This window comes from Lipotes vexillifer, unplaced genomic scaffold, assembly GCF_000442215.2.
Source record: "Lipotes vexillifer unplaced genomic scaffold, Lipotes_vexillifer_v1.1 scaffold24, whole genome shotgun sequence".
In the NCBI taxonomy this organism is placed as follows: domain Eukaryota; kingdom Metazoa; phylum Chordata; class Mammalia; order Artiodactyla; family Lipotidae; genus Lipotes; species Lipotes vexillifer.
In genome coordinates, this window is record NW_006782914.1 from 2,957,620 (window position 1) to 2,981,634 (window position 24,015).

Sequence of the window (24,015 nt, forward strand, 5' to 3'; positions counted from 1 at the left end):
TGTATCTAACCAACCTCAGATTGAAAATATTTGAAAAAAAATTCCAGAAAGTTCCCAAAAGCAAAACTTGAATTTGCCATACACCAGCAACTATTTACATAGCATTTACATTGTGTTAGGTATTATAAGTAATCTAGAGATGATTTAAAGTATATGGGAGGATGTGCATAGGTTATATGCCAGTACTATGCCATTTTATATAAGGGGCTTGAGCATCCATAGATTTTGGTAACCTGGTGCGGGGGGGGTGTCCTGGAACCAATCCCCTGCAGATACCAAGGAACAGCTGTTAGTTGCTGATTTAAGCATATTTACTGCTGTGAACCCATTGCAGCTCTCCAGTGCTGAATTTATGTATCCTTTATGTAAGGGCTACTAGCTTGTCAAATGGTAATCTAAGCAGAATCTCTCAATGTATAAAACGTCTCTTGTGAATATGCAGTCTATTTTGTGGGCTGAGTGATGTACTTTAGCTCAAAGAGGTATAACAAACTGTTTAAGTTCTACATTTCCTAAATTATCTAAGTTATACATATCGAAAGTTTGGTTTTGCATCAGACTTGCCTGTTATTCAGCTGAAAGCAAGGAATTTTCCTCAGCTTTCTGAATCTCGAGTCTAAATTCCTCATGACAATTATAAACTCGACAGATTGCTTCATACTTTATAAACATAACTGGAGACCACTTAAATTATTCTAAAGAAGAGACACCCATCCTGGAACTGATACTTATCAAAAATGGACCATACTCTCTAAATATTTATTTAGTTCCTTAAAACAATAGGATTAGTCCTTTTAATTCTGGCACAGTGAAACAATTATATAAATATTAATGATTTCCAGCAAATCTAGGTTTTCTTCCTGCTAAAGAAAGAAGAGAATTCAATAGTGTCAGGTGACTTTAGACTTTGTAGATACCTAGTATAGATAATCAGCTCAAGCCCCTATTTTCCTAAAATGGGTAATTTCAGCGAAGATCAATGGTAGAGGAGCTTTGCCTCTTTCCTTGAATTAATCATATCATTATGACCTTAAAAACTTAGCCTAGGGCTTCCCTGCTGGCGCAGTGGTTGGGAGTCCACGTGCCGATGCAGGGGACGTGGGTTCGTGCCCTGGTCCCGGAGGGTCCCACATGCCACGGAGCGGCTGGGCCCGTGAGCCGTGGCCGCTGAGCCTGCGCGTCCGGAGCCTGTGCTAAAAAAGCCTAAAAATGCAAAGAAATTGCATGCAAAGGATGGGATCTTTTAGAAGTTTACGTTTTTTGGTTTTCCAGATATTAATGAATGTGTATTGAATAGTCTACTCTGTGACAATGGACAATGTAGAAATACTCCTGGAAGTTTTGTCTGTACCTGCCCCAAGGGATTTGTATACAAACCTGACCTAAAAACTTGTGAAGGTAAGATGTATTTTTGTTCTTATACCATGTACTTTGCTGCCTTTTGGAATGCCGCTGGAAAACCAACGAAGGTAAATTAGAGTCAATTCTATTTTAGACAGTTGTGTCACTTCATTGAGATTCTGTGATCCTAAATGACACTCCTATGCACTTTGTAAGCTACTGATGGTACTTACCTGCAACTGGTATTTTATCTGCCATTTATTTTGCATTCAAATGCCATTTAAAAGTATTCACTTTGTATTTGCCTACAATTGGCATTTTATTTGCCATCATTTAATAGATGAAGAAAATATTAGATATGTGCTATTTGAGTTAGTAATTCAGAAATCACACTTACATTTGCTCCAGATTTTCTGAATAAAAAGATTCAGCCATGTGCTGAACATAGAGATGTGCTCAGTTATTATTTTTGGCATTCCATCTGGCCTAGAAAAAAAAATCGATCTAGGTCAGCTTTACTATCTAATGAAGAATATGTGGTAGCAAATGAGACCAAAGTTTAAATATTCATTTGTGCCCAAGACTAGTTTTTAGCAGTAATGTAGACCTGTTTTTGTTTCAGACATCGATGAATGTGAATCAAGTCCTTGCATTAACGGAGTCTGCAAGAACAGCCCAGGCTCTTTTATTTGCGAATGTTCTTCCGAAAGTACTTTGGATCCAACAAAAACCATCTGCATAGGTATTTGTTTTTCTGAGAATGATTTTCCTATGTTTATCAGTGCTGCTGTATTTAATGTCTGCTTTTATTGCAAAAGGGTTTCAGTATGGAAGAACAGAGTTTTAAATGATCATTATTCCTTGTTTCATGATGCTATTCTTGCTGTAATTCCAATGCACATGTTTGAATTTTTGATATAGATTCTATTGTCTATTCAATATCATCACCCCCTTGCCCCTGCAGAAACCATCAAGGGCACTTGTTGGCAGACTGTCATTGATGGGCGATGTGAGATCAACATCAATGGAGCCACGTTAAAGTCCCAGTGTTGTTCGTCCCTTGGTGCTGCCTGGGGGAGTCCGTGCACCCCGTGCCAAGTTGGTAAGAGAAGCAGGTGCTGCAGCTCCTGTGCCCACTGGGCACTTTGCTCGGAAAGGGGAAGCCGAGAACTTTGTTCATTTAGGTTCACACGGGAATTTTAGAATATTTCATTCTGATGACCTCAGTGAAACATGTGGCTGAATAGGAAACTAAGAGAAGTGTCAAGGACAATAATTTTATGTGATTTGGCTAATTTATTGTTTTCCATCACCACACTAATGTAATTATCTGGAGATGCTTTCCTAGATCAGCAATTCCTATTGGCTCTCTCAGGAACCTCATGATTAGGGGTCCTGAACTTTTTACAGGCGCAGATTTTCTTCCCCGCAAAATGACTGATGTAAATGCACCACTGTTCATCACTAAACTAAAGTTGTTGCAAAGCTGAGGTTTGAGAGCCTTGCTGATTCAATGTTTAGGTATAAAAATGTGTGCATTTTTATAGTGTGAATGCTGCAGGGCATGAGATCTTCCAGTTCTAGACTTTGTTTTCCACATCCACGTTACAGTAATCCTATAGTGTGATTCATATTTTAGGGCTAATAGCAAGAGAGAAATCGAGTCAGTTTCCTTCTTAGTCATCACCTTAGTTTGATCTTTAGGGTACCTTTGGGTCTTTTAGGATATCTCAGATGAAGAGCTTTATTCAAGGAGACATTTCATTCTTCTTCACCTCTGCAATCTCAGAGACACTTTGTCGTCTCAGACTTATTCACAGCAATAAAATGTTAAAGCTCCTCTTTTCGTGTTTCTTATACCATGTCATACGAAGTCTGGACATTATCTCAAATTTGTTTTTTGCTTTTTGTTTGTTTTTTGGTACAGATCCCATATGTGGTAAAGGCTATTCAAGAATTAAAGGAACACAGTGTGAAGGTATTTATGATTATTTATAAATCATAAATTTCCGTGTGCATGAAGAATGCTTGTGTTAACTTGGACTGGATTAAGCTGTCATATAACTTCCCAGTGAGAAATGTGTAGCAGGGGAAAAAAAATAATGAGAACTGCCGAACGTAACAGACGTGAATTTCACAAGCATATATGCTACTGCCAGCGTCAGATCACTGTGGCCAAAGGGCAGCGTGGCTGAAAATGCTTTAGGCTGACCATAGTTTTGAGTGACTACAATTTCAAACTGCTACCTATGAGGAAGACAGAAAAGGAAGTTTTTGATGAGGCTATAAAATTTACGATTTTCTTGGTTTGTCCTGGTTTTTCGTCGTTGTTGTTGTTGTTTGTTTGTTTCATGGTCACAGATGATGAGAAGGACACACTCTATTGCCTCGTTTTTGAAAGTCTACATGGATTCTCTCCAGTTTCCTGTGATTTTTTTCTCATGGAGTCCCAGATAGACATAGGTCAGGGTGACTAACACAACCTGACATGACACAGCAGCTGAAAAAAATTTTAAAACAGCAATTAGTCCCATATGTGGAATTAAATGAACTTTTTTTCTCAGTTAAAATAGAGAGGAACACTACATCCCCCACCCAAGGTCTTGCTTTCCAAATGATGACTGAATCCTTTGGCCTCTCTCTGGTCCAGACCCACTGTTAATAAGTTATCTGACCTCAGCAGCACATTTTGGTACACAAGTGGTCAGAACAAAACAAAACAAAACCATCCAAAGAAGGTAAATTTCCCCGTCCCAATTTATTTCTCTTATGAGGAAAGATTTAGAATATCTTTTTCAACATCCCTGGCTTGGAAAGTTATTTCTTCTAAATAGAGACACAGTGTGTGTGAGTTTCTTGACTAACGCTCCCCTTTTTAGGCATTGGCAAGTAAGTGCCTTTCTTTGGGTTAACTTGATGGTGAGTATTTTTCCAAAAAAAATGTGCAGAGAACATAATGCTCTCCATTAAGCAAACTGGGAAGGACTAGTACATTTGAGACAGATGCAATGAATGATGAATGAATGAACATGAGCATCTTCCACCACTTCCCAACTCAAGCTGGGACCACCAAGGCTTTGATAGAACAGCCTGAGACCATTGCTGAGTTAGAACTTGATACACACTTTCTTGGGATGTCTCAGCACTTCTCAAAGGAGACTCTTTTGACTGGCCCCACATATTCCTCGATGATGGATTTTTTTTTTTCTATGCTCATCTTCAAGCTGCGTCTTCTTTGCTAGTTTGAAAGACCAGGCTTCTCTTTCTCTACTCACTTGCAGCCCTCTGGTCTCATAAAGCTAATTGTACGGCCCCTGGGAGCCTTACCTGAGATGTCTATAGTACCCAGACCTGTCCCCAAGAACTCCCACCAGCTCCGTGTCTTTACGACTCAAAAATTACTCCCTGAGACTGATGGAGAAACTGTTATATCTTTGGTAATAGGTGGGTTCAGTCTGGTTGCTTTTCAAACATCCCAGAAATTCTACATGAATTATTTGGAGGCAAACTGGTTTTGTAAACTTACCAGGTTTAAAGTGATATTTTCAGTTGTGGTAATAATGTGACTCCATGAATGGAATGAAGTAGAATGATGTTATACAGATATATTAACTTCATGCTTTTTTTTCCTTCATAGATATAGATGAATGTGAAGTGTTCCCAGGAGTATGCAAAAATGGCTTATGTGTTAACTCTAAGGGATCATTTAAGTGTCAGTGTCCCAGTGGGATGACTTTGGATGCCACAGGGAGGATTTGCCTAGGTAAATACTGTTCATTACTTTTCTAATGAATATTTCTTAACGATTATTAAAAACTCAGTTAACAGGATAGAGCTGAATATTTGGTTCCAAGTACAGACACACACACATCCCAAATTCAGCATTTCTATTAGGATGCATTGTGGTTTCCTTGACAGATAGCCTTCCTGACTCAGCTCTTTATTAATTCTGTATAAAAAGAGTAGAGAACATGTCAGTGAAGAGGAACTTTAGTTCTTTATTGTTATCCATCACAGTTATTATTCTAGAGCTCTTAAATCTGCCCTCCATGGGCCATGGACAGAGAATTCTAGGTGACTGGTAAGGAGAACACTTTTGCTTAATTGGAAACTGTAGCCTTAGCCTGCTAGGCAGGGCTGCTGTAAGCCAGAAGGACAGGTCTTTGCAGGAAACTCTTGTGGGTATCAGGAGTGAAGAGTGTAACAGCCTGAGGAGTGAACCTGAGGGAACAAAGGCTGTTGTCAGTATCAGCCATGATGAGATTCTCCATGACAACTGCTAGAACCCAAGTGACAATGATGTGGAAGAGTCTGTACACCAAACCCTGAATTCTTAGAAAGCTGTCCTGTGGACTCATAGTGGCAGCAGATTTGAGATCCCCCAGTCATGCTTGTGGGGTCTTAGGCTTATTCTGGTGTTACTACTATGGCTCCTGACTGCCAGGAATATGTCCTTTGGATCACTGGTTTCAGAGTCCATGACTCTGGAAGTGATGCTCAGCCATATTGTATATCTGAAACCACTCTGAAGAGCATCTTTAGTGAAGGACCACTGTAGGTGGTTGAAAGAGTGGCATGCAGTTAAGGGATTTGCATCCTTTATGAATTAGGATTAATCAGCCTTTAAATATAAAACTTTATGGTTTATAATGTAAGCAATACAGAATAGAAAAGCTGGAATTCAGAGGCTAGAGTCTTTTCATAACTATGGATGTCAGTTAATCCTATTCTGAGTCTCAGCTCCTTTGTTTAGGAGGTATCAGCATGTAATGAGAACGCTTTTCCAGGTTCTCCAGTTGAAACATGCTTCAGTGTTTAGTTTAGGATTCATTTTGAAATTAACCATCTTAATTAATAGAGGCCACCCAGATGTGAAGTTGCTCAGAAGGCTTCAGTAGCTTTCTAACATTAAAGGAAGCTCACACTCCCACAAGTATCCAGAAGAATGTGCACAAAAGCACATGTTGAGGTGAAAGAAATACTTGAGAAGAGGAGTGGATGGCTTTTCTTTGCTGCTTTTCCTCTTTAATCACAAGTAGGGCAGTCCTCATTTCAGAGTTTACTATTCCACCTCTCCAAAAATGAAGTGGATCTGAGAATAAGGTGCTGGTGCTAGCTGAGATGTTCTCCAACAATAAAGACTGCGGTTGGCTTTCAGCTAGACAGGAGATGTCAAGACATCATGAAGTGCATGCACTGGTAATAGGCATGGTCTGTACAGGGAGAAAACATCTCCCAAAAGAGCATTGCAGGATTTCTTCGAACACTGCTCCTTATGTAGAATTATCAGAAAATACCTAGAGTTCAAAGGATACTTGCCACAAGAAGAGGTGCACATAAATAGGAGCTGCCAGCTAAGAGTCTTTATTAAGAAGGAAAACCGGGCTTCCCTGGTGGCGCAGTGGTTGAGAGTCCGCCTGCCGATGCAGGGGACACGGGTTCGTGCCCCGGTCCGGGAGGATCCCACATGCCGCGAAGCGGCTGGGCCCATGAGCCATGGCCGCTGAGCCTGCGTGTCCGGAGCCTGTGCTCCGCAATGGGAGAGGCCACAACAGTGAGAGGCCCGCGTACCATAAAAAAAAAAAAAAAAAAAAAAAAAAGAGGGAAAACCCACCACCAAGCCTAGGTTCCTTGGAGGAAAAAAAATTAATTTCAGTCAATAAGTTTGTAGTAAATCGTTATGTACTTTGTCCTGTACTTTGTACAGTACTATGTCCTGTACTTTGCCTAACACAACGTTGGCAGTTTGCGGCAGTGAGAACAGAGCAGCTCTCCTCAGCTTCCCTCCGTTCGTTCCCTCTGGCAGATATCCGCCTGGAAACCTGCTTCCTGGGGTACGAGGATGAGGAGTGCACCTTGCCCGTGGTTGGCCGCCACCGCATGGATGCCTGCTGCTGCTCCGTCGGGGCAGCCTGGGGGACCGAGGAGTGCGAGGAGTGTCCCCTGAGGAACACACCTGAGTTCGAGGAACTCTGTCCCAGAGGACCTGGATTCGCCACAAAAGAAATTACAAATGGAAAGCCTTTCTTCAAAGGTACAGTGGTTTCAGTGGTTGATTACTCTTCTGTTAGGTCAAAAGGATGCATTTTCAGGAGCACAGAGTTCTACTGACAGAATTACAATGAATGTCATCAATGCGGTCATCCCTGGATCATTTCAGCGTGCCTTCTTTGATTTCTGAATTTTATACGGCAAAATGTTCACTCTGTCACGGATTTTCTTTTTCTACATCTCAGGACTTCCTGAGTCACTTGCCTCTCCCATGTAGTCACTGTTAAGCGTTAAATAGATTTTCATACTATCCTAAAGCTAAGCATAAACGAAAGAAAAATCTTATTGGGAGATGTTTATGCCATCTGCTAAAGCCCTAGGGGTAAACTTTATCTGCTGATTTGAAGCATCCAAGTCACTGTGGTCCACCTGACTGTAGATAATGGTGTGAGAGACCCAGTGACAGGTCCTCTTTGTCCAAATACAGCAAAATTCATTCCTATGGCAAACACTCCAGTGACTTATATTTCAAATTTTATTTTCTTATGCTATAATATAAAACCCATGTAAAAAAAAAAAAAAAAAAAAAAGGAAGTTACAGATTTAATCTAATTCCAAAATTGAGTTAACTTCTTATGCACAATGATACAGACCTTGTTTACTTCAGCATATGGAAAAATCATAATTGGTTTCTCAGAATTCCGATTATTCAGGGAGGCCCAGCTTATGTTCTCAGTATAGAGTTTTGTGTCGGTTGCCCATTGTGTCTGGACCTACTTATTGTACTCCATAACTAAATGAATTTCTAAAAATGGGAAATGAGTATATAAATATCACTTAATTATCCTTATATTAAAAAGTGTAGACTTTTTTTCGACTGAGCATTTGGTTGAAGATATCCTGGGCTTAAAACTGTGCTGTCTAGAGAGACAGTTTCTAGACGGCCCTCTGAAATGTCTCTTTAAGTAAATTCAAAGGAACTTGGATGATTTGCTTACAAAAGCTGCGGCAATCCATTGCCACAGAAGGACTAGATGTTCTTGAGATTTAATCTGCCAGTTCTGTATCTCATGACATTAGGTAGAAATGAACTTGTATTTCTCGAGCTCTAGGTCTTGCTTTAGAAAGGCCCCTAAAAGGGGAAACTCAGATTACTCAAATTACATGTTACATATGCAGTCTCCAAGGAACTCTGGTACATGTTAATTATATTAATGCCAACTTCATATTAATTGAGAAAATATTTTAAATTTGTACACATTCTTTGAGAACATGTTTTAAATAGTATACATCATTTGTAAGGAGTTAAAATTATAAATGGCATCTCCTTTGAAATTCTTATTTTTAGGTATTAAAAAAAAGCATCAGAAAGCATAAGTGAATATCTCATTCCACTACATACTCAATTGCTTGCTGTAGGACAGTATATTTGAAAATCTTCCACATGCCTTACATGTAGACACTAGTGGTTTAGAATTTCTTATTCTTTCATTCGGAAAATAGTTCAGCGTTTGGTGTGTGCTGGGCCTTTAGAAGTCCAAATAAACCCACTCTTCACTTCTTCAATAATACTTTCTAAAATGTAGAAGTTTAAAAGTCTAGATCTGTTTACAAAGTCCTATTTCTCATGGATCACCACACATTTTTTAAAATGAGTATGACCAAGACCCTCTAACTTCCTGGGTTTAAAGTGGGGTGTTGAGATCTCCTAATTGGTCACTTATGGACTTTTCCCACATTTAATTTTCCTTGAAGACATCAATGAGTGCAAGATGATTCCCACCCTCTGCACCCATGGCAAGTGCAGAAACACCATCGGCAGCTTCAAGTGCAGGTGTGACAGTGGCTTTGCTCTGGATTCTGAAGAAAGGAACTGCACAGGTCAGTGAAGGGGCTCACCCTGGAGGGATACCCTTTGGAACTCTTGGTCTTAAACATGTTGCCACAAGAAGTAAAGCTATCCTGAGGCTCATCTGCTGCCACTTGCTGCTTTTGTGCAGACATCGATGAATGCCGCATATCTCCCGACCTCTGTGGCCGAGGCCAGTGCGTGAACACCCCCGGGGACTTTGAGTGCAAGTGCGATGAAGGCTACGAAAGTGGATTCATGATGATGAAGAACTGCATGGGTGAGTGCGTGACCACTTGATCAGCCCAGGGAAGAAATATTCCAAGAAGCTTTGGTGACTCATCGCCTATGTCGGTTCCTCCTGCTCCCCCAGTGCGCTGGTCTCCTGACCAGTGAGTCACGCATTGGACTGTGGCAGAGGGAGACTGACATGTGGAAGGAATGAGGGAATTCATGCTCTGGGGCAGCGGGTGGCCTCAGACACCAGGTATGGGTCCCTGAGAAGTGAGTTTAACACCTGGAATAGACACCCCAGGGAAGAGAGAACGATTCAAACATAAGCTATATTAGGGGTCACATTCTAGGGTTTCTGTTCATCATTTTTAGAAAAGGAGATTGATTAAGATAGTTTCATTAGATCAGGTTCCCTAGCAACAGGACTGAGATGGGGGTATTTTTTGCGGGAGTGCTCTTAGGACGAACCTGTAAAGAAGTGAGGGAAGCAGCTTAGGGCAGGGGAAGAAGAGAAGCAAGTTGTTCGACTGGATTTTAGCTTTAACCTGATCCCACAGGGGCCTTGGAGTGTGAATAGTACCGAAAGCTGTCCCACCTCAAGGCCAGGAGGCTGAGATTTTATACTCCCACGTCAGTTCAAGCAGTTATTGGCCATGGGCAGCCCCCAGCATGGGAGCGGGGTGTAATTTCTCACCTCCCAGGCATTTCTGAGTGAGGTGGATAGCGGTTCTCCAACAAGGAAACCTGTGAGCCATTAGCAGCCAGAACTCCCAGCAACTGGGCAATGAGTGCACTGGCCTGGTCGTGGGGCCCTGGCAGGACGACCACCCACAGCTTCAACAGGGGTCATTTCCACTTTGCAGATATTGACGAGTGTCAGAGGGATCCTCTGCTGTGCCGAGGAGGCGTGTGCCTAAACACTGAGGGAAGTTACCGCTGTGAGTGTCCTCCTGGCCATCAGCTGTCCCCCAACATCTCAGCATGTATAGGTAAGGAGGAAGACCACTTACCTGCCGGCAGTTGTTCGGCCCACACCCCTGCCAGAGTCCGAGGCCTAACGGCGGGGTGCTCGGTATTCTCATCTTCTATACAGACATCAACGAGTGTGAACTGAGTGCGCACCTCTGCCCCCACGGCCGCTGCGTGAACCTCATAGGGAAGTACCAGTGTGCCTGCAACCCCGGCTACCACTCCACCCCCGACAGGCTGTTTTGTGTTGGTAAGTTCTGTATGGTATGTTATTTATTTTCTTTAGTTTCTTTTGAGTTCTGTTTCCATCACTAGTTACTTTTACTTAATCTTTCCTGTTTTTCTGGAGGGAAAGGTCTTCTCATGGTGGCTCACGATCTTTAGCTCTCACCTTCCCCATCTGTTTAAAGAACCAATTCAGTGAAGGCTGTACAGTGTTTTAGCTCTAGCAAGTATAATTTGACCCATGCTGCTTTGACTAGTGAACGGTAGCACACGCTTGGTTTCTGCCTATGCACACCCAGGCACATCAGCCAGTGGTTACTAAGTACCGCCTGAAATAAACGCAGCCTGGTGAGTGCCAGGAGGAAGACAGAAAGCTTAGGGTGTGATCTCCACCCTTAGGTGGTTTGGAGCAGCTCAGAGATTCCAAAGAATAATTATTGGGAAGAAGACCATAGCATGTTTATAGCTTACAATGCAATAGAGGCCAAGTCTGGCAGTCCTTAAAAATGAGGTTTTGTGGGACAAGCGTTTTGCTTTGTGGCTGGGCCTTAGGAGGTTTAGTTGTGCTGGGAAGAGTGGCACAGAAAGTCCCATGGCTTTAGAGTCAAAGTGAAACTTTGTAGAAACAGCCAGTTTTTCCTTGGTTTGAGGTATACCCCATGTGGAACTGCCAAGTCTCACATGGTTTCTACCCAGAATCATAAATCAGCCCAAATTCTTCTGAAGCATGGCCCAGGACAACTCAGAACTCCAGCTCAGGTCCTTGAAAAGGACTGGAACCTCAGCCAAACTGAATGTCAAGTTTGTAACGGAATCTGTGACCCAGAGAATTTCACCCACGTGCCCATTGTTGTCACTGAGATATGTTCTAGCGCCCAGCACTTCTCCTGCATTGTGTGTGGCACACCATATGTTGTGTTCATCTAACTCCCCAACTGCAGGATAAATATTATGAAGGCAGGGAGAGTGTCCATCTCATTCACTGTTATATTCTTATCTGTAGCACATAGTAGGTGTAGTTAACATTTGTTGAAGGAACCAAACAATGCAGTGACTTGCAGTTGCCCTGGGATGCTTTTATAATTTTGTATTTTGTTTTGTTTTATTTGACCCATACATACCTGGAAACTTCAAACATGTGCCATCATCACAAACACAGAGGAAGGTGATATTATTTTCCTTTTTCTTAGACATCGATGAATGCAGCATAATGAACGGTGGCTGTGAGACCTTCTGCACAAACTCTGAAGGTAGCTATGAATGTAGCTGTCAGCCAGGATTCGCACTAATGCCTGACCAGAGGTCCTGCACTGGTAAGTCAGTTTTAGCTTCCTGGGAACTCTCTCACTAACAGGTCCCTATGTAGAGTGGTTCAGGGCCTGGGCTTTGGAGTCAGACAGTCCTGAATTCAACTCTTTGTTTTGTCACTTTTTTGGCTGTGCGTCCTCAATGAAAACCATCGAGGCATCTGATCCCTCATCTATAAAATGGGGTTCAGATTGCCTGTGTGGAAGAGTATGTACAGCACTCAGCATAGTTCCTGGTACATGCTCAATAAGTGGAATATAAAATACATTTTCTTGGGCTTCCCTGGTGGCGCAGTGGTTGAGGGTCCGCCTGCCGATGCAGGGGACAAGGGTTCGCGCCCCGGTCCGGGAAGATCCCACATGCCACGGAGCGGCTGGGCCTGTGAGCCATGGCCGCTGAGCCTGCGCGTCCGGAGCCTGTGCTCCGCAACGGGAGAGGCCACAACAGTGAGAGGCCCGCGTACCGCAAAAAAAAAAAAAAAAAAAAAAATTTTCTTGATTGATCAGAGTTTTGAAGAATCTGATCTCATGGCCTATTTCAGTGCTACTCAGTGTGTGTTCCTTCGACGGGCAGCCTCAGTACCACCTGAGAAAGTGTTAGAAATGCAAAATCTCAGGCCCCACCCCAGACCTACTGAATCAGAAACTCCTACGGTGGCATCTCAGTAGTCTGTTTTCACAAGCCTTCCAAGTGATTTTGGATTTGTGCTAAAATTTGAGAACTGCTGGTCTAATTTACACTGCCTGTTGTATCACATGGGCTAGAAGAGCCATGTAATCAGCCGGAGATGGGAAATGAAGTGGGTAATGTAGATTTTAATTTTGGCTCAGGTTAAGAAGAAAACTTGGGTTTAGGAACCCAAGTTATTTTATTGGACCTAGTAAAATCTACGTTAAAAGCCCTAGATATAAATTTAGCTATAAAAATTAAATTTTGAAAATCTAAGCAGATATGCTTATTTCAAGCATTTTTTACCTTAAAATATCTGTAAAACAGCAAATAATGGACATTAGGCATTTAAATTGGACAATTAGAAAAATAAGATTCATAATCATTTTTGATTGATAAATTTGTATCAGAGATAGAAGTGCCAATTAAATGGTGGTCTTTTTTTTTTCCTTGAGTTTGGACTTTACCTAAATGTTTATTACATTTTATTAAAATTTTATTACATATGTAGTACTAGTAGTAGCTAATTTATTGAACACATAGTATGTGTTCAAGTACTTGTGTTCACAAGTACTGATATGCAATTTTTTTTTTTAATGATGGTCTTTTAAGTGCATGTGGGCCTCCATCCTGAACTGTATGTTATAAATCTTGAAAATGGTTCTCCCCTTGTTTACCCAAGATAACCTGATGGGGTAATTTATGTAAAGTGTCATTTGGATTTCAGAGCTAACAGTCTTATGCGAGCAGGCTGAATTTACTTGACTTGGGTCACTTAACTTTTTCATCAATGATTAATGGAACCCTATCAACAACATGCCATTGTTGGTTTTCTCTGCAGACATTGATGAGTGTGAAGATAACCCCAATATCTGTGATGGTGGTCAGTGTACAAACATACCTGGAGAGTACAGGTGCTTGTGTTATGATGGATTCATGGCATCTGAAGACATGAAGACTTGTGTAGGTAAGCAAGAAAGACAGAATTTTCCAACTTGCTAGTTATTCACAAGCACTGTTAAATTACATAAAGATTTGTTTGGGTAGCGAATAGATCCTAAGGGAAAAGTAAGAATATTTAGGAGCATAGTACTAATAATAGTCCAAAGCTAGCACTCCAAAAAGCAACTTTCTTGTGACGGTGATATGATGCTCTTGTCAGATATGTTGTATGGACTGAGCTAACCATTGGTCAACTCCAGTGACCAAAAGACATTTCTTTTATGTCTATGCATTATTTCTGTCCACTTAACCCTCCTTTTGCTGTGACTAGAGTTTAGGCTTTTGTATTGTTTGCTTAAGGCAAGCAAAACTTATTTCTGACAAGAATGCAATAAATTCTAGAGTGGATTGTTTTGGAGAGTTTCTATTGCTGTCTTCAAATCTGTCAGACATTTTAATGTAATATCTAATCTGCCTTTAATCCCATTTAGTATATTTTTAATCTCGGACATTGCAGTTTTCACCTCTAAAAGTTTGATTTGGGTCTTTTTTTTGATATCTTCTGTGTCTCTACTTAATATATCCAGTCATTTCTCTAGCTTTTCAAATACAGGAATACAGTTATAATAACTGTTTTAATGTCCTTGTCTACTAATTCTATCACCTGTGTCAGTTCTGAATCATTTCAATAAATTGACTTTCCTCTTCATTATGGGCCATGTTTTCCTCCATCATTGAATGCCTGGTAATTTTTGCTTGGATGCCAGACATTATAAATTTTGCCTTACTAGGTTCTGAATATTTTTGTATTCCTAAGCTTTATTTTGGAACATAGTTATTTGGAAACAGATCAGTTCTTTCAAAGTCTTTCTTTGAAGCTTTTAAGCAGCAGTTAGGGTAGGGCTAATTTTCTCTGTTGCTGAGGCAAGATCCTTCTGGACACTCTACTCACTTCCCTGTGAATTACAAGGTTTTCCAGTCTGGCTGGTAGGAGAAGGCACAATTCTACACCTTCTGGGAACTCTGATGATTGTTCCCTCTAATTCTTTTGGATGGTGCTTCCTGCAGATTCGAGAGTTTCCTTACATGAATATACTGATCACTACTCATCTGGGTGCTTGACTGGGACCCTCTGCAGATCTCTGGAGTTCTCTCTCCTTCTCTCTCTCTGTAAATCTCTTTTCTGTCCTTTACTCAGCCCTATGAACTCTAGCTACCTTGGCCTTCCCCCTCACCTCTTCGACTCATGGACATTTCCTGGTTCCATCTGTCATCCCTCTCCCTATGCCATTGCCTTAAAACTCTCCCTATACAGTAATCTGGGGCATTTGTAGAACCCACCTAGTTTGTTTTTTCTCTCGGGGATCATTGTTTTTTGTTGCCTATATCGTCCTTTCTTGTTGTTGTTATTTTAGGTGAGAAGGTAAATTTGGTTCCTATTACTCCATCTTGGCCAGAAGCAAGAGTCTAGAATTGAAATTTTTTAAATCACATCACATTTGTGTCTTTCAGAAACGCTTACCGAATATTTGTGAAGTCCTAGAAATTAAAGTGAATGTCATAAAAAGAGATAATTTTTAATTTGGGAAAGAAGTGAAGTTTGTAACTATCTGCACTAAGTCTACTAGTTTATCTATCTTTTCTTTCAAGATATGGAACTAAAATGTTGGCATCATGCAGTCTGAATTAAAATTTTCATCTTACAACAGAGTATGCTGTTTTAAAAAGTCTTCTAGACAGTCACATAAACAGGCTCTATCCCCACCCTTGAGTCAGTCAGTTTATTTGATTACTTGACCTCCTGCTTGTGGCCCAGACAAAAAGCAGGTCTGCAGGGTTAGCCTTCAATGTAGGAAGTAAATGTGAATTGGGCTATGTAAATATACTTTTTTTTGAGTGAAAACATTTCACCTTTTCTGTTTGTTTGTCGTAGTTGCTTTATCTCAGGGGAAAATTTTCAGTGATATCAAACAAATGGTTATATGCATTAATAATATCTGTATTTTACAGATGTCAATGAATGTGATCTGAATCCAAATATCTGCCTAAGTGGAACCTGTGAAAACACTAAAGGCTCATTTATCTGCCACTGTGATATGGGATATTCAGGCAAGAAAGGAAAAACTGGCTGTACAGGTATGTTTTTTCAAATTGAACAATAAAACCGTAAGTGGTTAAGAGATTGCTACCATAATTATAGATTAACATAAGTTTTAAAACTATTAATATTTTAATTGCATTATAAAGCATTTTGTATAGTATTTTTTCATTAACTTAGCCTGCACTTCTCTGAAATTTGTCATACTTTAGATTGGATCTAAGGTGAGGTTTTTTTCCCTTTACCTGTGATAAAAAGGCATATGAGATAAATTACCACCATAAATAACACTATAAATATCAACATTTTATGAGGTTAAAATAACATTTTTTTTTTTTTTCTTGCGTTATGCGGGCCTCTCACTGTTGTGGCCTCTCCCATTTGCGGAGCACAGGCTCCAGACGCGCAGGCCCAGCGGCCATGGCTCACGGGCCCAGCCGCTCCGCGGCATGCGGGATCCTCCCGAAACGGGGCACGAACCCGCGTCTCCTGCATCGGCAGGCGGACTCTCAAGCACTGCGCCACCAGGGAAGCCCTAAAATAACATTTTTATATCAAAGTAGTTAACGTGCTAACTACCAAACATATCCCTTTATTAAAGCAGACCTTTCCCAGTAGCCTCCATTGCCAACCCTTTCATTTAAGGTTTTATAAGTGAAATTACTTTTTAAAGAAACACATCCTATTGTAAAGCAATTATACTCCAATAAAGATGTGGGAAAACAAACCCAACACATCCTACAATTCATATATTTCATCAAGTCTCATCAGTCTTCTAGTTTCTTAAATTAATGTACTTTTGTTCAGTTAAGTTGCTTTAGCCCTAATTAGTCTTTATTCGTGGGACTTAGCAAATCTCATGAAGTGAGAATTAAACCATTAATTTTGCTTGTTTAATACCAATAGCACATAAGAAGGTCTTTTCACAATATTTGTAGGAGATTATTCTGTTAAACATCAAATGGAAGCAGTCACTCTGAGTGAATGTTGTTCTTTCTAAGTGTTTAATTGATGTTTTCATACTTGAGGCAGTGATACTTAGTACATGGAACAATAAAGTTTTACTGTAGTTACCAGTAGTAATAAAACAGATTATGGCCTATAACATAATTTAAAACATAATGGAGACCATGGTGGGCTTGAATTAGGTAACTGCATCATTTCTTTACAAATAATAGACTTTAATTTCAAAAGCCAGTCTTGGCAAGCCATTGTGACTTAAAACAAACGTTAAAATATTTGAAGATCGGCAGTGTGGTACAGGTACAGATCCTTTTCTTAATTATATCAGCGTTTTTCAAGAAAGTTCCCAATTATATGCATTATCATTTTAAACTGTTCAGTTATGTAAAGTTTCAAATACAGATATACAGACATCACCAGTAAATTACTATTAGTTCAAAAATGACAGATTCTAGCCAAATTATAAAAAGAAGCATGTAGCTAGAATGCTTTCATGCTCACTATATTAGTCTTCATATGAAGCATATCTAGGGGTCCATTCTGATAAATGGCACAGAGTTTAAAATCTCTAGTCCTCATGTCTCTGGGGTACAAATGATGCTTATGTCAGCATATCTGTGGTTCAAGATTTATTTTTAGCTTTCATTAAAAATATAGGACTTAGGGTAAAGGGTGTTGGTCTGGTAGTAATGCAGGGGAAAGTAGGACAGTTCTATATTGCATTTTACCTAATAGAGGCTAATACCGTTGTTTGGCAAGGTTGAACTCACTGCGAGTCAACCCAGAGAACCGTGATTCTTATGAAGGGAGAAGTTAATCTAATGGGACAGTCTTCATTCCCTATAAGAAAAAGATCTCTAGAATTTCATGCTCCAAATTCCTGCTAACAGAGGCATGTGCAGAGACTGACTGTTTTAGGCCTCTTATCATGAAGAAAGCTTAAATTTTCATGCAACATTAATATCATTTTAGGTACATGAGGTATAATGCATGTAATGCCCTTGGCACAGTGCTTGGCATACAGTAGCTGGTCAGTAAATAGTAGCTGTTGTTGTCCTTATAAAATGAGACACATAGACACAGTGTCTAGAAGCCATTTTAATTAAAAACATAACTTCTAGTCTAGCAAAATTCTGTACTTCTATTTACTGATATGCTTGAAATCAGTTTAGAGAAGGAAAATCTTACTCTATATTAAAAGGCTTGTTTTTCATAATTGAGTTTGCACAGACACTAAGACTATAGTGACGAGAGCTGTGTACTCCACATTAGATGAGATGACACCAGTTTTACATTAAGAACAGCAGTCTTTTAGTAAATTACATGAACAGAAACATGGATTTGAAGTCCAAGAAATATTCTGTAGCTTTCCCCAAGGGCCAACATCCCCCTTCCCACTTTTAAATTATAGCCTAAAATGATTTTTCAATTGCATAAAATTCAGCTAGTACTGTAGGGAGAAGAATTGAATTTCATGGTCCTTTTGATATCATAGTAGCATGGTATGTGATATTCTCATGTAAAGGAGTAGACCTCTGGATTTTATTCCTAGCTCTTTTACTGGTTCATGAGCTTGAAGAAATCACCAGGGTGCTCCATAGTTATGCAAGTGTTCCCCTTGGGTAAGCAGCCCTGCAGTGAAGTATGGAAGGAGAGGGTGTATTAGGGCAGGAAGAAAAAGAGGTTCTCTGTAAATCCTGCTATTAACAACCAAGGGTATCACATTTGATTGGAAATGACTTACACAAACAGGAATTGGCAGCAAGTGTGGTATACTCAAAAACAAGTTTTAAAAAATCTGAGCCAAAATGTTTTTTGAGTCCCATGTAACTAGGGCTCTTTTAGCCTGCTTTTAGTTTAGAATTTGTGTCACTCACAGCTTAGAATACCATCAGGTTACCTTGGTGATAGTATGTTAAAGACAAGTGTTTATAATGTCCCAGGCAACTAATGTAAATAGAGATATGTATCTTGCTTAATGGGATAAGCAAGGCTCACAACAAATAACAGTGAAGAACAGACCTGGAAATATGTTTTAATGACAGACAAGAGAAATATATCTACTTCTATTTCCGTACATATATAATATGTATACATACATATCATATGTACACATATATTTTAATGAGTACCTTGTAAAGGAATTATAAAAAATGTATGCTATTTCATAGGGAGGAACTTTGTTTCACAAGAACTTAAAAAATGTCCTCTGGGTTCCATTACAGCTTTGTCTAAATATTTCAGCTCCCTTGTCATTACTGATTGTTTCCATTTTAACAAATAAACATGTTTCCCCCCCCCAATCACTTTAGCAGTGTTCAGAATCCACCCACTGACTTACATTCCCAGCCCACACAGATGTTAAGTGTTTCTTTTTTCTCCTTAAGCTTTGTTCATATCGTGGATATGGCTGAGGGGTACGTTCAGTTTAATGAAGGGAGAATGGACATTTTCCTGTAACCTAGAACACATCTCTTCTATCCTTGGCTTAAGGGGGCCGGATTACAGTTTTTCTGTGGCCCACACATACAAGGCTTCTGATGCCCATTCTACGTAATTGTAATCAGACAACTTGAAAGAAGAAAAACTAGGTTGCTACTAGGTGCCATCCTTGGTGCGTCCTGGCTTTCTCATGCTAATCTGTAAGAATGTACCTACCATCACATGCTCGCTTGCTCAGTCAGTGAGTAAGGCATACAATTAAAATCAGGATTGTTTTCATTTAAAAGAGCAGGATTGCTGGGCAACTCCATTTCTCAATCGTTCAGCTTTTCATACGAGACATGTTGCTGTGGGTATAGTCCATGAAAGAGAATCACATACTTCGAAACCACCAGCGCTCAGTGAAAATTTGCCCTCATTTCCTTCCAGCCCCTTATCATTGCTAATTGTTCTCCACTGGCTGTCAGCCTGTGAAAACTCTGTGGGTGTTCAGTTAAATAGCCGTGGCTCAAATTTGGGTCCAAACTGGAAAATCCAAGTAGCCGTCACGTTTGGCCTCTCCATTCACCCGAACGCCCTCTTCCCCAATGCCTCACCAAGCAGATTGCACAGTGTGCCAGCCCTGCTGGACTAGGGTTCTCGTGACTGGTGCCCAGATGGCAGGAAGGCAGGCGTTTGTGTGGGTGACACAGCCTCTCCCGCCATGACTGTCAGAGGAAGCCAGAGCAGCTCAGAGCACAGTCTCGTTCTCGAATGTCAGATTCAAGTGGAACACACCCAGAACCTGTGCATGGGGTCTGCTCAGACCACACCCTTGCCCTTCACGAGAGCCATGCAAGTAGGACCTTTGAGTCTCTGTGAGGGAGCTTTGGTGGGGTGAAGGAGGTTGCAGTGTCAGCCCTAAATTTGAATTTCTTTGCTTTTCTTGGCTTGTGCTTAATCTTAAAAAGGAATTTTCTGTCTGGAGCAAACTTGTGGGGGAAAGAGAACATTTGTACAGAAAGAGATGTTCTTGGCAAGCGTGTGCTATGTTTCCCTCACATTATTGAAGAGTGGAGTGTTTGAATATGGTGTTTTTGTTTGGTTGTTTCCCTTATGGCTCAGTTTCCCCTTCTGTTTGCTGTTATAACAAAGTAAAGTCTTAGGCCCAAGTCTGCCGTGGAAACAATTAGTGAATAATGGTGTGTACACGCACACACACACGTGAAGAAACCTTTTATTCAGAGATGCCTTTAGACATTGTGACCAAGTCTTTCTAATTCACTTGTGACATACCGGTAGTGTAAGCCATTGAGATAATGACTTATACAAAGATTCGCAAAATGGAAAATTGAATATGGGCACCTGAGTTACCCTTCCCTCCTATTCCAAAGCCCACGATACACGGCCTCTTGCAAATATAATTTATTTTCACCCTGAAAACATTGTGGTAAAACAGCAAATATTTTCTTGAATTAGAAATTTATGTTCATATATTATTCATGATAACAAAAAGGAGGGAGACTCTCCTTTTAAAAAACAACAGTTATTTTCTTAACTGCGAGATTAAATACGGAAGGTAAAAAACCCACGTGAAAATAAGAGTATCTTTGGACATTAGAAAATTGAAAAGAAAAAGATAACAGGATTACTAGATTGACAGGCTATGATCATCTCTGAAAATTGTACTTAGTAGAAAAGATTAGTGAATATTTCTATAAGTCTGTTTATACCGCCAAGATTTTGAAAGCAGACCTTTAATCAGGACTTAGAATAAAGTCCTGATGTGACTAAAGAAATCAGCTTGGTTAGGCAGCTGTGGCTCAAGACAAAGAGCACCGAACAGGGGATGGGAAACTGGGTTCCAGGTGCTTCTTGCTCTTCCCCTCACTGACCTTTGGGCCCTGACAAGTTCCCATGCCTTTGGGGACCTCTGTTTCCTTCTCCGAGAAACTGAAGGTTAGGAAAGTCAAATTCTAAGGTCTTTGCACTTAGAAAATTCCTTGATTCTTTAACATCTGGAAGTTTCATCACTTAGGCAATCGAAAGTCATTGCTTCTACCTAACTCAGAGATCAGGACAAATAAAGGAGGGACGTTATGGCAGCACACTGCAAGAGTGGTCCTTTGCATCATTAACTCTGAGGGGAGTGATTATCTGAGGAAGAAAGAAGTGTCTGTGGCCCTGCCTGGGAGCCCTTAGGTCAGGCTTCCTTTCTTGAATTCCCTGCCTATTTACCACTATTATCCCTGGGCTGGCCTTCCTCCTCATTTCCTTGGAATGTGCCGTGCTCAATTAGTCCGTTGATTAAAGCTCCCAGTCACAAGTTTAAAGCTGCCTGGTATGTGCTTCCCTTGACCTGCCTTAATAACTCAGTAGGTTCATGTGGCTGCCAAGGTTACATTAAAATTCACCTACACAATACGTTGTAACTGTAAGAACATTCTTCTAGGCGTGTTTTCACTTTATACTTATTAGTGATATTGCAAAATATTCTTTTAGGAAAAATAACATTATTTTATTTTGTGTTTGCTCTAGAAGTTATAACAAAGCCAAAGATCTCAGGACCATTTCAGAACTTCAGATGGAACATTTGGCAAACAGCATGTTTCCAAACACTTTCAAATCATTTAATTGGACTTCTTAAGTTACTTAAGTTACACAAAAGTGTAAACATAAGTTGTTTGCCCAGTTTAGTTTTCATGTCACTATTCAAGTGATCACTGAAAATTCTTGCAACATTTCATATGCCAAGATTTACCTTCTTAACCTAAGTTTTATGTTAGACATTGGTTTCCATACAGAATCATCGTATCCATACTTAGGAGTTCTTGTTCTTAGTTAATGAAAAAGTTGGTTATGTTAAGTGCCTGTCTTTCATTATGAAATAGATCAATTTCAGGAAATAAGATTCTGGTACCAATTCCAATAATGATCACCAACTCCCTGTCTTACAGTTCAACTCAATTCTGACAACCACCTACCTGGAGATAGTGTCAGATTCCACAGGTTAAGGACTCGGTCCCATAAAATTGTCCACACTTCAGATGCCAGTCGCAAGTCTGGGTTGTCTGTTATGAGTGCTTCTGACCGGTTGGCTATAAACCAATGGTTCCCACCACCTCCTTGAATTTGATTAATTTGCTAGAGTGGCTCACAGAACTCAAGAAACCAGTTTACTCGTTAGATGTATCAGTTTACTATAAGAGAGTATAACTCAGAACAGCCAGATGGAAGAGATACATAGGGCAAGGTATGGGGACATGGCACAGAGCTTCCATGCCATCTCTGAGCAAGCCACTCTCCCCAGATCCTCACTGTTCACCAACCTGGAAGCTGTCCAAACCCTATCTTTTGGGGTTTTTCTAGAGGCTTTATGACAGAGGCACGATTGATTAAATCATTGACCTTTGGTGACTGATTCAACCTATAGCCCCTCTGCTCTCCCTAGAGGTAGTGGGTGGGACTGAAAATTCCACCTCTCTAATCATGCCTTTGGTTCTCATGGCAACCAGCCCCCATCCTTAAGTGCTTTGCAAACGTCACCTCATTAACATAACAAAAGACACCTTTTTCACTCTTAGCGCTTAGGAAATTCCAAGGGTTTTAGGAGTTCTGTGCCAGAAACAGGACAAAGACCAAATATACACTTCTTTTTATAAATCACAATATCACAGGAAACAAAACATATTTTACTTTATAATTTATAGTCTCTTCTTTTTTTTTTATTAAATGTTATTGGAGTATAGTTGCTTCACAGCGTTGTGTTAGCTTCTGATGCACAGCAAAATAAATCAGCCATACATATACCCCCTCCCTTTTGGATTTCCCTCCCATTTAGGACACCACAGTGCATTAAGTAGAGTTCCCTGTGCTATACAGTATGTTCCCCTCAGGTACCTATTTTATACATAGTATCAGTAGTGTGTATGTGTCAATCCCAATCTCCCAATTCCTCCAACCCTGCCCCTTTCCCCCTTGGCATCCATACATTTGTTCTCTACACATATTCTCTTCTATAATGCTTTTATATTATAGCATCTATCTTGGCTAAATTTGGAAATGGAATTTTGAAGAATGGAGAATTTTTGAGAATTTGAAGTCTTTCAGCAATGTGGCCCTAATCTGGTTCTCCCTTTACTGAAAAATCTCTCTTGAATTGACTTGAGTTTTACAGGAAATATGCAAGAAGGCTTGGGTCCCAAAGTGCTAGCTAGAGAAAAGATAGTTCACACACTGCCTTAAGGAATATTCTCTGCAAATGCTTGAATTAGCAATACCTAAAGTAAAACTTTTATAGAAATAAAGCGTGATTAAATAATACGGTGTTTTACATTTAAGAATAAAATATATTTAGTGTATAGAATATGATTGAAAAAGTTTTCTAACATGCCAAGAACATTGTATTCCTTTGTATGAGATATGAAAGCAATGTGCATCATTTCTCTATAGTTGATTTAATAAAAATATTGGGAATAGAAACAAATGACCATGAGCATTAATAGGATAGAATGTTAGGTAACTCACTTTTTAAGATCTTCAACTGGAAGGAGCTTCATTTTGTATCGCAGTGGCCGGACACTTACATTAAAATAATGGAAAATAATTAGAGTTAACAACAGCACGTAGCAGTATGTTGTTCTTTATAAATTGAAATTTAAATCTGTTCAATTTATGTAGCACATACATGTGGATGCTAAACCAATCTATGTTATACTGTGAGAAATGTGAAAGCAAGTCAACTTTTGAATATTGCTAAGTTATTTAAAAGACCCAAAAGGCATCTTTGCTAAACTTTGTTTAAACCACTGGTTATTTTTCCAGACATCAATGAATGTGAAATTGGAGCACACAACTGCGACAGACACGCTGTATGTACCAACACGGCAGGAAGCTTCAAATGTAGCTGCAGCCCCGGGTGGATTGGAGATGGCATTAAGTGCACTGGTGGGTTGGAAAATAACAGAAACTGCTTCTCATGAACTGCATGGATTATAAATATGAA

General features: G+C 40.1%; 1 protein-coding gene across 1 annotated transcript in view; it reads left to right on the top strand.

Moving 5' to 3' along the window:
* FBN1 (fibrillin 1) overlaps nucleotides 1-24,015 on the top strand; it is a 255,338-nt gene that overhangs the window by 157,532 nt on the left and 73,791 nt on the right. The window contains exons 21-34 of the mRNA XM_007455563.1: nucleotides 1,273-1,398; nucleotides 1,964-2,083; nucleotides 2,306-2,443; nucleotides 3,269-3,319; nucleotides 4,979-5,104; nucleotides 7,148-7,375; nucleotides 9,088-9,213; nucleotides 9,333-9,461; nucleotides 10,279-10,404; nucleotides 10,509-10,634; nucleotides 11,800-11,922; nucleotides 13,428-13,553; nucleotides 15,539-15,664; nucleotides 23,835-23,957. Coding sequence (XP_007455625.1) covers nucleotides 1,273-1,398; nucleotides 1,964-2,083; nucleotides 2,306-2,443; nucleotides 3,269-3,319; nucleotides 4,979-5,104; nucleotides 7,148-7,375; nucleotides 9,088-9,213; nucleotides 9,333-9,461; nucleotides 10,279-10,404; nucleotides 10,509-10,634; nucleotides 11,800-11,922; nucleotides 13,428-13,553; nucleotides 15,539-15,664; nucleotides 23,835-23,957 — 1,794 coding nt within the window. The remainder of the gene's footprint in view (nucleotides 1-1,272; nucleotides 1,399-1,963; nucleotides 2,084-2,305; nucleotides 2,444-3,268; nucleotides 3,320-4,978; nucleotides 5,105-7,147; nucleotides 7,376-9,087; nucleotides 9,214-9,332; nucleotides 9,462-10,278; nucleotides 10,405-10,508; nucleotides 10,635-11,799; nucleotides 11,923-13,427; nucleotides 13,554-15,538; nucleotides 15,665-23,834; nucleotides 23,958-24,015) is intronic.